Below are 17,740 nucleotides of genomic sequence, written 5' to 3'. Positions count from 1 at the left end.
ACTGTTTTAAAGTAACCACCGAAGCAACTACGGCAGGATCGAGCTCTTTGGGAAAACTCAAATGTGTTTGAAGTCTTTTCACTGACAGAAGTCAGTCACAAAATGAGTGTGTGTGGATGTTTCCCAGAGATAAACTGCAGCTGAAAAAGCATCCGCTGCGTAAAACATGTGCTGGATAAGTTGGTGGTTCATTCCGCTGTGGCCCCCCATTGAGTTTTTTTTTTTTATATTTCCCAAATTATGTGTAACATTAAGTTATTAAAACTATTATGTTTAGAAATGTGCTGAAAATCTTCTCTTCGTTAAACAGAAATTGAGGAAAAAAATAAACAGGGGGGCTAATAAGTCAGGGGGCTAATAATTATGACTTCAACTGTATATATTTATATTTTTATTGAGCAATGTCGATCAAACAGAACACCACATCAGTCATATTTCAGAAAGTCTGTTAAAAAGTGAATTTTATTGATATACATTTTAAACATTAAAAAGTCATTGTGAAAATTTTATTGGTTTTTAACTGAATGACTGAAAAAATATTATTCCTTTATATATTCCTTTAGATTTTCTGATGTAGTTATAATTTACATTTAGAAAAAACAACAACAACAAGACTGAAAATCTGAAATGAAGGATTAGAATTATGTGTTCTTAGAGAATGTTTAGTTTGGGCATAACTTATTTGGTTAATTTTGCCTTCATTAGTTTATGTAAAGAATTATAATGTTGTATATGTATTTATTTTATTTCTGTTTTGTCAATTTTGTCAAGCTTCCTGTAGACAGGTGTTGAAAATTAGCAAGTTTGCTAAAACACTTAAACAAATGCATTTCGATGTCCAGTGTAATTGTGATGTCCATGTCAAATAAATAAATAAATTAATGATTTTTACAAATAAATATTCAGGACACTTGGTTGGGTATCTTACTCTTTTTGTAGCTTTATTATTGGGACAACAACTGTCATACCAGAGCTTTTCTTTTTCAACGTCAAGGAATATTCGTCGGAACACAAATGTACAAAATATATCTTTAAAAAAAAGGTCACAATCTATTTTGCTTGGAGAAGTATCTGACTGAAGCAGTAGCAATGCAATCTTTACAATGACTAGCAATGGGTATGAGAGCAGACATGTTACTAGAACCATTGAGGAATTTTCCTCCAACACCCTTGGAAGGGCATCCGCTGCATAAAACATATGCTGGAATAGTTGGCAGTTCATTCTGCTTTGGAGACCCCTGATAAATAAAGGACTAATCTCAAGGAAAATTCAATTCAGTTCATTTTTTTTCTATAATACCTTTTACAACATTGTGTCAAAGTGAATGAATAAATAATAAATGAATAAACATAAGGCGGGGAGATTCTATTTATATTTTACAGGGGCTCAACCCCAATAGGAGTAAAATAATAATAATAATAATAATAATAATAATAATAATAATAATAATAATAATAATAATGTAAAAACAATCATAGATCAAATAAAAAATAAATAAATAAACGGTAAGGTTGTATTCCCAGAGAGGTTGCGGCTAAAAGGGCATCTGCTGCATAAAATATGTGCTGGATAAGTTGGCGGTTCACTCCGCTGTGGCAACCCCGGATTAATAAAGGGAATAAGCCGAAAGGAAAATTAATGAATGAATGGTAAGGTTGTAAACTAAATTAAATGCAAATGGAAACATTGAGTACTGATTACTGAATAAGCCAAATACAAGACCTGCTTACTGTCCAATATCAATTTTACTATTTTCATATGCTCATCATTTTTGTTTCCACTTATAAAAAAAGTAAAAGAATTGGCTACTTCTTCAATTTCGAATTAAAATCAATTAAATCATTTACTCAAAGGCTTTAATTAAAATATTTTACAAATGGGTCATTAAAAATAATATTTAATACAGCTTGTGCTGTTTCATGTTGTTGATGAATTATTACCCTACACCCCCCCCCCCCCCAAAACTCAACTTATATCTGTTATCAAGCATCTAATGGTACACAGACGGCACTGCTACTTCATAGTTGCCTAAATATCATTCTGAAATCCAGCCAAGACTCTCAAAGAGCGTAAAAGAGTAATAAGATTTGAGCATGATATGACGTGAATACTAGTTAGCTCCCATAGAAATATACATTGGATGTCGCCTACCCTGATGTTGTCTATTGGAAGGAATGCGTCAATAGATCCGCCATTTTAGTACAGGGTAGCGCTCCTTTGAAATGAACGCTCCTTTTAATTGAGCGCCATCTAGCGGTCACATGATCTAATGACTAAATATTATGACAACTTGTTCAACTTCTTTTATAAATATATATAACTTGATATTACTTTTTTTTGTCACCACCACACTGGTCTTTTCATTTTTTTTTGTATTTTATATATTTAAATTTGACTTTTGCATGCTAAAAGTTTTTAAGTAAGAGACGTTTTACTAGATTTGGGTCATTAAAAAAACTCCCTATGATGTATGTAGCCTATACCTGCTGTAGTCAACCTTAATCCTACTGTAGGTTGCCATTAAATCAAAACAACACCCATTCATGTCTTAGGACATTTTAATAAGCAAATTTTATAATAACAGTAAGTTCATGACATGTTAAATATATAGTATAATTTGCTGGTTTTAATCATACAGAATAATATTAAACATAGTTATGAAACAACCATAACATAACCCTTATGTCTTAGGACATCTTTGATTAACTTTTTATTACCTACACCAAATGTTGACTAATGAAGGTACATTAATAACAACCATTTATTTGTTAGAATACTGTATTGTCAAACCATGTTGCATACAAATGCATTCAACAGACTTACATGACAGTGCATTGCTGTAGAGGACAAATAAAACACGAGACAGGTGTTTAGAAAGAGTATAGTTTATTTAGTTTGACATGCAAACAAGACAAACTTTCAGAAAACAACCCGGAAACATTATAACGCGCGCACTCGTGAATATAACCCGCGGTTGTCTTCAACTGTTGTCTTCAATAGTCCTTATTTGCTCAACAGCTTAGCTGAAAAACAAAGCAAAACATTACAACAGTCAGACAAAGAGCAAAGAGCATAGAATCACCAAGAGGCGACACTCTACAATTTGGGAAACAATAACGCGCTTTTTGAATAAATTAAATAAAAACAAAGCAGCTGCTTTCCATAGCGACAGCAATGAGATCCAATGGACGGGCCGATCGCTTTCACTTCAAAATGGCGGAATCCGAGGCTGTTGCTCTTGGTCATTCTAAACTCTTTGTATAAAGTTAAATCATAACAGTTACCATGGTGTCTATTTCAAACTATAGTAAACTAAAGTTTGAAACTATTGTTTAAAATAAACGATGAGTGGGCCTCGCTACTCCCACCCACCATAACCCTCGCAGCGACGTCCCACTACCGGCCCCCCGTGTTTCCCTGAGGGTCCTCTTGGGTTGTTTGTTCCCTGCCTAGGGCTCAAAGGCCGCCTCGCCCCAGGGAGTGCACGAGAAGACCGGGCGCCAGGCCGTGCCAGTATTCACTGGATGTTGCTCGGCGGCACATTTCGAGCAACAAACAGTAATATTCCTTGCGATGTTACGTTTATGTACGTAAACCACAAGGAACTACAGCACAGACGGCCCGAGTGAAGCTTCACGAAGCGGACTTCGTGAGATTGGCGTGGCTCCACTCGTACCGTCGGTAATGAACTCACCTTGGTCAAGTACAAACAGCAACACCGAGCGAACTGACAACGATGACAGAGAGCACACGAGCTTTATAGGAATGCAGATGCAAATTTTTACAAGGCACGTCACTGCTATCTCGTTGTCATGGCGGAGCGCTGAAGAGGGCTCACCTGATAGGAGCACACAGACTTGGGAATCTGCGTCACGGCGAGTTGCCGTCTGCCGTACACAAAAATATATTAAATATATTCAATATATATATATATATATATATATATATATATATATATATATATATATATATATATATATATATATATATATATATATATTTTACATTTTTGGTGCTGCGTAATATTATGGGATGCAGTAGAATATGGATACAGATGAATATAATTGGGTATATGCCGAGCTGTTGTTCCCATATACTTGTAAACTTCCTTCAGCTTTGGCACTGGATCTTTTCTTTCTGAATGGCGTTGCGGCTGCTGACGGTATAAGTTGTGGTTGCTGAGCACACAATGAGGAAGCTCTTATTTTGCTTCCTTAATTCTTTTGAACCATGTCTACCCTAAGAACTAAGAAATCCCAGTATTGCAAAAATGGAGTTTTACTTTCACTTGCTCTCATTTATACTCGTTCGTGCTTCCAAGTCATTCAGTCTGCAGGGTAAGACGGAGGAGAGATGGCAGACCGTTCGGATGAAGCGACCCCGTTAATTAACAACTCACCACCCCGGATAAGGTGACTTTATCTGTTCTTATACTTTATTTGAATTATATTATCTCAATAACATTTTTCTGACACAGTTTTTATTTCATCCCTGCTTTGTGCTCCTGTACTTTTCCAGTCATGGAAAGCTCTACCTTGCGGTGTTTTCAGCGGTCCTGGGCAATTTCAATTTCGGATTTGCTTTAGTGTTCCCTTCCCCTGTCATCCCTCAGCTTAAACAAGGAGATGACACTCGGCTGCAAATGGACGTCCGTCAGATATCATGGTTTGGTGTAAGATTATTATTATTATTTATCTTTTTTACCTTTACCGTTGAGTCTGCTTTGTTATAAATAGTGTTTGGCACTTCCCCTTTAGGTAATTTCCCATCAAAACTACCCGAAATCATTCCATAGAGTCGGGTAGCAAATCAAGGTGTTTTTTTTGTGTGTGTGTGTATGTGTATGGAAAATCTTGATATTTAACTGATATTTAAGCCATCTAAAATAGTCAGATTTTCAGATCCTTGTTTCTTTGTGTTTTTCAGTGTTATACAGCAGTTTAAGTCTCCTGTACATTTTTTTTTAAGTAAACTTTATCATTATGCTAATTTATAAATATACTATAGATGTCATGTTTAAATACTATTTGGGACTAAATGGCTCGCTTTTTAGTTAAAGCATACTTTTAAGTAGTGTACCATATTGGCTACATATGCTTATATGTGCATTTACATACACTTTACAATAACAATATAAATAATGATGTGTTAAAATTTAATTTAACTAAAATGAACTAACTTAAACTATCATGAGTCACATGAGTTCATTTGTGAATAAAGCCCTTGTTAGTACATGCTTGTTTGTTAAGTAATGTATTAATTAGCACATTAATTTATGATTATTTTAACATCATGATATGTTAGTGTTTAAGTATCATGACTTTACTTGGAGGGGCACATCATCATTAACCCATTCTTAACTCATAACAACACGACCGTCTAGTGCGTTTACTCTGAATAACAATGAAAAAGTGTTCATTTAACATCTACATGAACAGTTTACATGAACACAGGAGTTGATGAGTAAAGGATGAGTTAATGTTATGTGCCCCTCCAAGTTAAGTCGCACCATAATTATACATTAACAGCTCGTGAGTTAATTTTACTTAAAGTTAAATGTTAATTAATACATTAATTATCAACATGTACAAGCACATACATATGTAATTAAGGTAGCTGTTATTCACACATGAACTCTTGTGACTCATGCTTTAGTTAAAGTTAGTGCATGATTAGTGTGTGCCTTAACTTCACAAACTCATAATAAAGTAATGTTTAGTTTACATATTAATCATTACTCATGTACTGTTATTGTAAAATATTACAGATTAGTATCGCAGTATAATACAACTTTTTCTTGTTTTAAGTACACTTTGAAGTATATTCAATAAGCCACTTCTTTTGTAGCTTTTATACTGCATACTATTGAGCTTTCTTTAATACCGTCATACTTATAATAATAGTATAATTATACTTTTCATACATTCTTCAGTTTATGTAAATTTTTTTAAGTACTCTCAATGAACTAGTTTTGTACTTAACAGTTTATACTGTATAAGTGCAATGAATAGACTTATATAAATGCGCTTAAAACATTTATATTTAGTATTTTTTTTATTCTTGGATTTAGTTAGCTGTAAAACCAAAGGAATAATCATGAATATTAAGTATATCTTGATCAAAAACATTTTAAACTCAGAATTTTATGTCACAAAAGTAGCTTTAATATTTAGAATTATTATTTTTTGTTTAAAATAAGTAATAAGTACTAATAGCACACTTAAACTTTTGCACAACTTCATAGTTTAGTTTCTCTAATTCTGTACTTTTAAGTTTGCATTTGAAGTTTGATAATCACCTTATGTACCCTGTTTTTGTAAATGATTATTATTGTATACACTGTAAAAACAATTTGTTAAAACTAAACGGTCAAAAGACTGGCAACAGGGTTTCCAATGATATTCCGTTAAATTACAGAAAATAACCATTTAACAAAATTACATGCAAAAACTGTAAAAATACAGAACCTACTTTACAGACAAAATTCATTAAGTTACAGTTTATTACTGTTGACAATTTGCATTTAAACTGATTAATGTGAATCATACAGAAATGTATAAATTACTGTGATTATACAGATTTATTCATGTAATTATGCATGAAATCTTTAAATATTCCATAAATAGTTCCAGTTTTAACATACATTTAAAACAGAAAAAAAAGATTTTAAAGAATGATTAAAAAGCTTAGGTACTAAAATATGCTGTTGTCATAAAACACTGTAAATATAACAATTAACTATAATATAGTTTAACAAATATTTTTAGGATATGTAGGTTAAACTCCAAAACTATTTGCTTAATAATATCACATTTTTATTTTTATTTTATTTTTTTTAACAAATAACACATTTGGTCATCATTTAACAACAATGTCATGTGAGGATGCCTGCACAGCAAAGTTGAGGATCAAATAGAAGTTTATCAAGGGAATTGTATCGCAATTAAAGGTTAAAACAGGAACAAACAGGTGCATACAGATAATCCCAAGAGTAAAGGTGGCAAACAAAATAACAAAGTAAAGGGGTCAATGGGAAACGTGTCGTAATGCCCATTAAACAGTTTAAGACTCAGCAATTATGTATCTGTGTGTGCTTTTATAGTCCTTGAAATCAGTCCCTAACGATCTTCTGTTCTGACTCTGTGTCTAATTAGTGAGAATTAGAAAACCGGATGTATGAGGTGCATGCTGTAGTTTGTTAAAGTAGCGTGTGTGTAGTTTTCCAGCGATTTACAACTACTAGATCACTTGTGATCATAACAATTAGCATAGCAACATTGTTAGTAACATTTTATAATAAAACTTTGATAGTTTATAGTGCATGTATTAAATGCAGCCTAAAATCAATAGGCTATTATTTGACAGTATTAACCTGTCAGTATAAATTAAAATTAACCTGACAGTATAAATAACATGTTAATTTTCATATGATTACTATCTTCACTAAAAACAAGTTTTGTTTCTCTACTTTTACGGGAATATTCTGTAAATATTACCGTAAAATACGTGCTACTCTCTGAAAATACAGAAGATTTCCTTTAAAAAACAGGAAAATAACGTAATACCAAAATACAAGCAATAACAGTAAATTTAATGTTAGATTTTTTTTATTACAGAACATATCTGTAAAACAACAAATATTTCAAAGTATAATGAAAAAAAGCTGAAAAATATAGACAATTACCTGTTAAATAAAATAGATTTTTTTACAGTGTACTTGCACATTTAAAATGTTGTATTGGTTTGCAGTATGACTGTTCTAACTGTATAAGGAATTCTTCAGGTCCAACCATGCACATAAGCTACATTTTTGTAACAAGCATCTCTTCTGTCTTTTAGTCAATTTTCACTCTTGGAGCGGCTGCAGGGGGTCTCAGTGCCATGTTTCTGAATGACCGAGTCGGAAGAAAAATAAGCATCATGATATCAGGATTACCGTCTGTTCTTGGTCTCCTTGTGATGGGATCTGCACAAAACTTCTGGATGTTGTTATGGGGCAGATTTCTGACTGGTATCGCTGGTGGCATCACTGCGGGCTCCATTCCTGTAAGTTATCTTTTAGACAATATGTCACAGCATTTAAAAAAAAAGTTTGCAGTCATCACTTTAAAAAAGCAGTAGTTGTTTTGGTGGGCTGCACAATATATTGAAAAAAAATTATAGTGATTGTGATAATTGTATATGCAATATAAGTAATGCAGATTTGTTTGATAAGTGCATTCGATTTTTTTTGTTTATTTGTTTACAGGGGCAATGCACATTAATGAACATTACTGTAAAATGTGCCAGAATTAGCCAAGAATGGCTATTTTCATCTGTAGACACTTGACAGAATGTTAAAAAGTTATAAACTATCATGTACATAAATATGCAAACACAAGTAAGAACCAAGGAGATAAAGCAAAAAAAACAAACAACATTTGTTAATCTAAATTCAACCAATCAAATGGGACTTTAAGATATAAATGCCCACCTTCTTAAAAGTTGCTGATCTGCTATTGGCTAAAGCAGCCCGTGGGCGATCCCAGGGCTGAAAATAAATACTTATGACACAAGTCGAGACAAGAGAGGAAAATGACAAAAGCTAATCAAAATATCTGCTGAGGTTTTTTTTTATTCTTTTATCAAGTTTGCTTCTTGATACAGTAATCAACAACAATATTGCAAATTACACAATTTTCCAGTATCCTGTCGCCCTATTTTTGTACTTGTACATAATACAAAAAAAAGTACTTCATTGTTTCTATAAAATCCCATGATTATTCCAATATATTATTATTGCAATAACTTTGTAGGTACACTGTTAAAGTTTTACAGTTTTACTGTTTACAGTATTTAACTGTAATATGAACTGTATTTGATGGTAGGACAGTTATGCGGTATCATACTGTATTTTAAAGTTGCATTGTGAAAATTAATACATATTTTACAGTAAAGACATATATAGAATTCTGCAAATACATATACAGCAAGATAAATAGTGCTGTAAACGTATACAGTATATTTTCTCTAAATGATTTACAATAAGTTACTGGCGAGATACTGAAATGATTTATTGTGCAGCCCTATTAGTTTGTATGGAATATTAGTTTACTCTGAACATTTATGTAAAATAATGCCATACAAATATGTTTTTATGCCCATTAAAGTCACCTATTTTTGGCAGCTTGTGTCAATATTATTAAAATATCATATACACCATTTACGATATTTGTAAATTGCACAGTATTTAACTAATGATGCCTTATGAGAATAACTGTATATTTTACAGTGAAGATATTCATACAATACTGCAAATACATATACATCAAGTTAAATGGTGCTCTATGTAATGTAGATGCATTATTTTTTGCTGTAATTGATTTGACAGTAGGTTACTGGTGAGCTGCTGCCTGTAAGTTACTGTAGTTTCTACAGGAAAATGTTAACAGTGTAAATGTTAAATTGAATACAGCGTCAAAATGTTGAAAAAAAAATTTCTACACCATTTTTAAATTGAATGATTAATGCTAAAAAGACAGAGCAAAAATACAATGCAAATCTTTACTATTTAACAAATTACTATTATTAATAAATCAATACTTAAGTTATTAGTTCCAGTTATCAGATCGCAACTGGCCAGCTGAGGTGCATTGCTATTTCTGCCTGGTTGAAAGTGGACAGGACCAAATAACAAAACACATATTTAAACCTTACTCACACCTTCATTTATTTGTGATAAAAAAGCCTCATCTACTTGTGATAAAACCCTCAAACCCTCATCCACTTGTGATAAAATTAATTTACTTTTTAAAAGTAACTTTAAGAAAATGTTTTTTCACCCAGGTGTACGTGTCAGAGATCTCCCACCCATCCGTAAGGGGTGCGCTGGGTTCATGTCCTCAGATCACCGCCGTGTTTGGAAGTCTAGCACTCTACGCTTTTGGTGAGAGAGCTCAAATCTCTTAGATTGTTTTAGCTGTATGACGAAACACTCTTTCATGAATGTCCAAGCATTTTTTTTCATGCATTGTACTGTATGTCTTTTATGAATTATGCTATCCTATCATCTCCCTCCAGGCCTGATTTTGCCGTGGAGGTGGCTGGCTGTGGCTGGGGAAGTTCCTGTTGTTATCATGATGCTTTTGCTTTGCTGCATGCCGACCTCTCCACGTTACCACATCATGAAAGGAAACAGAGCTAAAGCTGTTAAATCACTAGAATGGCTCAGAGGACCCAATTCTGATTATATGACTGAGTTTAATAAGATCGAACGCAGTATCACAACTCAGGTAAAACGCAATCACAAGATTTTTTTTATATTTGATTAGCTTTTTTATTGATAGCGTGTGAACATCTTGTAATGAAACAAGATATTTACCAACATCCTAAAAAATATCTGTTTTGTGATTCATGTTTATTTAGGCTTTTGAATTGCTTTATGCCACCTTGAGCTTTTTTTCCAACAAGTGACTTTTCTAAACAGTTTTTTATAGTTTAAAGTGATATATTGTCTGGGTTGGCGTTGTATATTAAACTACAAAAACCTTGTTAGGTTTTCTATGAATGGCCATGGACTGATTTTTATGTGAAAGACATTATTTTCTGTGACGATTTAAGGATGTTAGGTTTATCTAAACTCGAGTGAACATCTCCTCTATTGTATGACACATGAAGTGTAGGCTTAAAAAGTGCCAATCCGAGGTTTTCCCAAATAACGATGTAATTCTTGGCTGAACTATCATGGTACAATGCATCGTTTGGGAAAAGAACGGCGTACTACTGAAGAGTGTTTTTCAAAACAGCAGCTGTTTTGTTGCAGATCAATTGTTCGAACCACGTTAATTATAACGTTAAACACAATTAATGATGCTCTAAACAGGGTGAAGTAAGCCCTTCTTTAGAGAAAAACCCAATAATTCTTTTGTGCAAATTATATTGTTTTACACGCATTTAAAAAAAATCCAATATTAGGTTTGGTAAAAACATGCACTCATTTTCCATATTAATTAACCAAATTTAAATGTTTGAATGTTCGAAAGGAATAGGGCACAGGGGGGATAACTGGGAATAGAACACAGCCAGGAACTATGCTTCTAACTACAGCTTTAGAGGTGTAGTTGAAAGTGTGCAAGTTTGCGACGCAGTTTGCAAATATTCGTTGGAACGATGGATTTGGGAATAGGCATGGGCCGGTATAAGATTCTGATGGTATGATAAACTTGGGTAAAAAAAATTATGGTTTCACGATATCACGGTATTGTAATTACTGCTCTAAAATATTTTCTTTTTAAATGTCTGGGTAAAAAAACTATTTTGAAACAATAAATTTCAGCAAACATTAAATGACTTCTGCTATCTTAATTAGTTAAAAAGACACAGATTTCTTTTCAGCTTGAAAAGGCACCTTTCGATATCTTTCTTTTCTTCGGATATAAAGTAAGCCACTGCACTGTTCAATGTTCAACTCAATAAAATAGTCATAAAAACATGTAAAAAAAAAACATTTAAATTCCTTAGGAACGGTATAACAGAATTTTTTAAAACCACGGTATACCTTAAAACCGGTTATTACTTGGGACGTGCCAAAACAGTGAACTGTTTTTATTGACAGAACTTGCGACTTTAGTTGGCTAACAATGGTTTTTGGAAACGCACCTCTGTAGTTTCAATGTGTCATGCAAACATTAATGATTTAAACTACAGTATACACTAATATATTTATCAAACTGTCAAAACAGTTTTCGTGAACCAGGCACGTGCACACATAGGGCTCAACCTGTGCAGTGCACATGCCCTTTTAAGTCTTGGATAGAAAGTGCCCTTCCAAAATGATCAAAAGTGCCCCCGCGACACCCCCTCCCCCCTACCGCCCTTCAGTAGGCGCGCGACAACACCGTTCTTGAGTACGCGCGCTCCCCACACAACCCCCCCTGCTTTACAGTACGCGCGACAACACCGCTGATTAGAACGCGCACAACAACACCGCTCTCCAGTACTTGCGCGAAAGCCCAACCCCCCACCCACCCCCACCCCCCCCCCCCACCGGCCCTCAAAAAATTTGTCCTGCACATGCCCTTTAGACAGTTTCTGCACGGGCCTGCGGTGAACTGAAAAGCTTTTCCTAATATACCCATATCCTGTCATCATATGTGGTTTTGTCACTGCTGTTTTTTTTTGCATGTGGTTAATTTATTATTGAGAGGCATTTATTTGCATGTTCATGTAATCATTGCTATGAGAAGTGAAGATGGTTTTATCTTCGTAATCAGTAAATCGCAGCAATAACTTATTATTTATTATTTTACTAATCTACTTCTTATTCAAGAGCTAAAAATGTTTGTATATCAGGGAATTTAATCTTTTAGTCTCTTGTACATTAGTTATTTTTTAGTGATGAATTACTGCTGCAGTTCACTTAACGACCACCGATGTCACTAATAACAAATGTCTGAACATTTAAAAATACAATATTAACGGACTTGCTTATTCTCTCCAACAGGGTGTACAATGGAGCGATCTTAAAACAAAATCATACTATAAACCAATCCTAATTTCAGTCGTCATGAGATTTCTTCAGCAAATGACTGGTATAACGCCGATTCTGGTATATCTGGAGCCCATATTCCACCTGACAGCTATATCGCTGGTATGTCATATCAAAGACTATAGGATACACAAGACTGGTGGTTTTGAATGGGGAAAAAGTTCAATATGAATATTCTAGTGAAGGAAGCTTAGTCTGCTAGTATAGCTGTCAATAATTGTTCGCTATAGACTAGACCCACAAGAACTCTGCGCACGCAGAAATCAGCAGATTTCCTCCGAGTCTATTTTTTTACTTGTATAAACGTGTGTAAATTTTTGATTATTAAGTTTTTTAATTATTTTCAGTAATATTGTTGACTAATATGAAAATGTTCATGATTTATGTACAAAACAGTTTGTAAAGTAATATTTTCTGTCATTTAGTAGCTATATGAGAGACTTGCTTTGTTTACCAAATAAGTGGATCTAGATGGATTTGCACTGTAAACATTAAATAAAAGTTAAAAAGGTGTTTTTTTATTTCATATATCAAGTTTTTAGTTATGATACTTCTAAAATAATTCTGCATAAATGCGTAGATTTTTTACAAAATTCTCTGCAGAAATAGCCAAAAATGTTCGCAGACTCTGTCTGGTCCTACTGTAGACTGACAATGTGGGGCTTGCCAGACGTCTTTTCGACAGTTTCTGCAGCTTCATTGTTATAAACACTTTGGGGTGAACACGTGTCTCACAGACATGAGAAATACATCTACATCAAGCTTGAAATCTTGCCTTTTATATGAACAAAATGCATTTTAAAAACAAATGTTCCCTGGTTTTGTAATCTTTATGAAACAAAGGCAAGGTACAGTCTTTTTTTTGCCTGACCTCAATATATATTTCTTTCATTATTTTATTGATTCCTGTTTCAGCCAATTAAATGCAAATCAACGCAAATGAAAATTCAGAGGATATTATTGTGTAACATGTAACCTATTGTTTTTTTATAGTAGTTATGTAATTTGGTTGACGGGATGAAATCTTCAGAAAAAGCAAAAAAGGAGGTCGGGGGTGTGCATACATATTAGCTTAAGCAACCTGAAAGAAAGCTGTTTTTTTGTTTGTTCTCGAACTTTTAGAAACTAGTTTTAAAAGACAGTTGCAAGATAAATTAAAGAGAAGTTTGCAATTCCAAATATTACATTTGATCATAAACTTGGCAATCAGTTTTGGAGAATTTGATGCTTCCTTATAAGAGATAGGAGCTGCATTTGCATGCCAGAAAGGCCACACAAATTTGGTCATACTGAGTAGATTCATTTATTCATTTATTTATTTATTCACACTGTTAAAAAAAATGAATGCATGTTTAATATTTTTCTTTCTATTCAGGAACCGAAATATGACGCAGCTTTAGTAGGAGCTGTAAGGTTGATCTCTGTTGCTATTGCAGCCAGTTTGATGGACAAAGCAGGCAGGAAAGCTCTACTCTTCACTTCAGGTTTGTAGAGAACATATTGGTTCATTTTATCTTAATTGTTTTAATGGGACAGACCAATGAAAATTGTTTTTTTCTTTCCTTTAGGATTTTTGATATATATAGCCATGCTTTCAATGACCATGTACACCCACCAAACACCATGCAGCCAAGGGAATCTTACCCTAACAGAGGGCGTGAATATCTCTTCTGAAGTCCAAGCGGGGGCTGCTTTTGATCCAAAGACTCTAATTCCTCTCATCAGTGCTATGGTTATCATTTTTGGTGAGTTGGCTTAGATTTAGGTGGATTGGTCTTGTGCAGCTTACTGTTGAAGCCTGATCATGTAAAACTCTGTTTATGCAGGTTATGCTATGGGCTGGGGTCCAATCACATGGCTGCTAATGTCAGAGATTTTACCTTTGGGTGCCCGTGGTGTCGCATCCGGTTTGTGCGTTGGTGTTAGTTGGATCACAGCCTTCGTCCTGACGCAACTCTTCATGCACGTTGTGGTGAGCTGTTTTTACAAACCTACAAAACAGGAAGTGCAGAACATTTATTTTATCTTCATTCTGATCTCTTTCTTATCTTACCCTAAAGATGTCTTTAAGGTTAATACAACCAACTTTTGACACTGTGGCATGTTTTTTTTTTAAATGTTGTCATTATATATTTAGTATTCATGTTTTTATGTCATACCTTTTAATATAGGTCGCCTATGGACTGCATGTACCTTTCCTGTTCTTCTGTGTGGTCTCTGTAGTGAATATAATATTCACTGCTAAATGCGTGCCGGAAACCAAAGGTCGAACTCTGGAGGAGATTGAGAACTACTTCAGGACTGGCAGAAGCTTCACCATTCATGATCCTTAAAACGTCCATATGCTGGATTCAGAAGGTGACACTATTGAATCTACACTGTAGAAAATATGTTAATTCACTGTGTCTGTATTTTACGATTCACAAATGTTTATTTACCGTTGTGAATTGCATTATGAGACGTTGATCTTTCTTCTGTCGACTTTTGGTGTTGAAAATTCAACTCTACACTCTTTAACGACATTTTAGTAGTTTGAACTAATAGGTTATTTCAATCACGTGGTTCTGGTGACGCGTACAATCCAGATGGAGGGCAGGAAGTAAAAAACTGAATGGAGGAAAGTCTGTATTTTTCAATAGTATCTGGATGCAGCCTTTTTGATGCAAGCTGAGATTGCATCGCTCAGAGATGCAATGTCAGACACAATGCACTCAACAGAGCTAGTGACGTTACTGTGAGAGTTAGGGATGGGGTTAGGTAAGTGCATTAAAAAGCACTGGATGCATCTCAGATTGCATCTGCACCGAGTCTGCAGCCAGACCCCTCTCAGGTTTTTTTGCGGTTTATACCATATTTTAAATGAGATATACAATTGAAGTCAGATTTATTAGCCCCCCCTGAATTATTAGACCGCTTGTTTTTTTCCCCCTAGTTTCTGTTTAACGGAGAGCAGATATTTCAACACATTTTTAAACACAATAGTTTAAATAACTCATCTCTAATAACTGTTTTATTTTATCTTTGGCATGATGACAGTAAATAATATTTTACTAGATATTTTTCAAGACACTTCTATACAGCTTAAAGTGACATTTACAGGCTTACCTAGCTTAATTAGATTAACTGGGCAGGTTAGGGTAATTAGGCAAGTTATTGTATAACGATGTTCTGTAGACTATTAAGAAAAAAATAGCTTAAAGGGGCTAATAATTTTGTCCCTAAAATGGTGTTTAAAAAAATCAAAAACTGCTTTTATTCTAGCCAAAATAAAACAAATAAGACTTTCTTCAGAAGAAAAAATATTATCAGACATACTGTGAAAATTTCTTTGCTCTAATAAACATAATTTGGAAAATATTTAAAAAAGATGAAAAACATTCGAAGGGGGCTAATAATTCTCATCAGACTTCAACTGTAAATAGAAAATAAGTTGTTGGCCATGATCCTTATATCATGAAGAGGGCCGAGTTTTCTACTGAACTCTATTTGCCTGCCATCAATGCGGTACCTACTTTATAATTAGACCTACCTTACATTAAAAATACTATAGTAAATACTATTTGGATTATTGCAAAACCAGACAGAGATTTCGTTGCAGTGATTACATGGCAGGGTACGTTATTTATATTCTCCTGGATTTTGTATAAGTGTGGTGGTGTTTGTATCTGATTTTTACAGAACACAATATATTTACTGTATACACATAGCTAGACCTGTGTATAATCTTTATTGGTGCTGTAAAACTAATTATCGCGTTCAGAAACGTTTGGACACATGGATGTAATGAAAAAAAAAAATTTATTACAAGCCCCACTTCCTTCTGTTTTTCAGCCAGTTTCTTGAACTTTTCCCCCCTTTAGGACCAAAACCTTTTGGAAGTTGATCAAATCTGTTTGACATTTCTTATTTTGGCTGATTTAAACATTTATGAACAACATAAAACAGAAACATTTTGATGTTCTGATAGCGATTCCTATGTAAAAGAATCACTTTCTGCCCTTCATCTGAATTTCGCAGATCATCAATGACGTCATGTAAAAACAGCAACCCATACATCACTTTAAACTATTTTAAAAAGTTAATAAAAGTCACTTTTTTTTAATTGTCAAGACTAAAGGTTGTTGGAAGAAAGATCAAGGTCCCATAATGCAATTCAAATGCATAAAATCAAAACATGGATCACAGAATACAGAAAACTGCTTATTTATGGATATGATATTTTTAGTGTATAGTGCCAAGACCAAACATTATATTTTACTCCAATTGTGCATTTGTTTACTAAATATTATATCTGATTTATATATTTTATTGTTGTAGCTCTGATGTAAATGTCTTAATTACATTTTGTAATGTGTAAAATCTGATTCATTTTTATTAGAAGGATTAACTGTATTTGATGAGTGAGTGCATCTGAAATGTTTAATTAAATGTATACTGTGTATATATAAACTTTACTTGTCCTCTCAATTTTTATATATGCTCATGTGACTGGTAAGTTCACTTCTCTTTCACTGTTCTGCAAATCAGAGGGACCAGGCTAAACCTATATTGCACAAAATGTGTTACTCCAAGAACAAAAGCACATTGACACGGAGAAGTTCCCATGATTGCATTAATGTGGGTGTGAACCACGACTTGAGCAAGACATCAGCAAAATTAACCTCATGGCCATAGTCATGTGCTGATGCTTCATTGAAGAAATCAAAGTTGAAATCAAAATTATTTGCCCTCATGTGGATTTTTTTTTCTCTTTCAAAATTTTTCCAAACAATGTTTAACAGAGCAAGGCATTTTTCACAGTATTTCCTATAGTATTTTTTTCTTCTGTAGAAAGTTTTATTTGTTTTATTTTGGCAAGAATAAAAGCAGTTTTTAATAAATAATAAAAAAAACATTTTAAGATCGAAAATATTAGCCCCCTTCAGCAATATTTATTTTTTATTGTCTACAGAACAAGCAATTGTTATACAGTACAATGATTTGCCTAATTACCCCACACTCTCGGGAAAAAAAAGGTACACAGTGGTACCTATAATGTTTCTTAAGGAACAGTTTTATACCTTTGTGATAGTTGTACCTAATGGCACAGAAAAGACCTCTTATGATACTGTTCTGTACCTTTTATAGTACAATTGAAATGAAGGTACACAATTGTTCTCATAAAAAAAGGTACAAAAGTGTTGAACAACTCCCTTAACAATATCTATGAAAAT

General features: G+C 33.7%; 1 protein-coding gene and 1 long non-coding RNA gene across 2 annotated transcripts in view; one reads left to right on the top strand and one right to left on the bottom strand.

Moving 5' to 3' along the window:
* LOC147842593 (uncharacterized) overlaps positions 1–17,740 on the bottom strand; it is a 195,838-nt gene that overhangs the window by 99,947 nt on the left and 78,151 nt on the right. The window lies entirely within an intron of this gene.
* slc2a6 (solute carrier family 2 member 6) lies at positions 4,329–16,976 on the top strand. The gene is made up of 10 exons (XM_087264397.1): positions 4,329–4,413; positions 4,520–4,673; positions 7,841–8,047; positions 9,827–9,926; positions 10,061–10,272; positions 12,483–12,629; positions 13,903–14,011; positions 14,096–14,272; positions 14,354–14,499; positions 14,699–16,976. Exons 1-10 carry the CDS (start codon positions 4,355–4,357, stop codon positions 14,858–14,860), a joined length of 1,473 nt encoding a protein of 490 aa, XP_087120523.1. The 5' UTR covers positions 4,329–4,354; the 3' UTR covers positions 14,861–16,976.

Source organism: Danio rerio, chromosome 8 (assembly GCF_052040795.2).
Source record: "Danio rerio strain M-AB ecotype USA chromosome 8, GRCz13ab, whole genome shotgun sequence".
Lineage (NCBI taxonomy): Eukaryota > Metazoa > Chordata > Actinopteri > Cypriniformes > Danionidae > Danio > Danio rerio.
The sequence above is the reverse complement of the archived record's forward strand: the minus strand, read 5'-3'. Positions and strand labels throughout refer to the sequence as shown.

Coding starts and splice junctions, on each gene's coding strand:
- slc2a6 (XM_087264397.1), top strand. CDS start 4,355: ATGGCAGACCGTTCGGATGAAGCGACCCCGTTAATTAACAACTCACCA. Junction 9,927..10,060: donor TCTAGCACTCTACGCTTTTG/GTGAGAGAGCTC, acceptor ATCTCCCTCCAG/GCCTGATTTTGCCGTGGAGG. Junction 10,273..12,482: donor AACGCAGTATCACAACTCAG/GTAAAACGCAAT, acceptor TCTCTCCAACAG/GGTGTACAATGGAGCGATCT.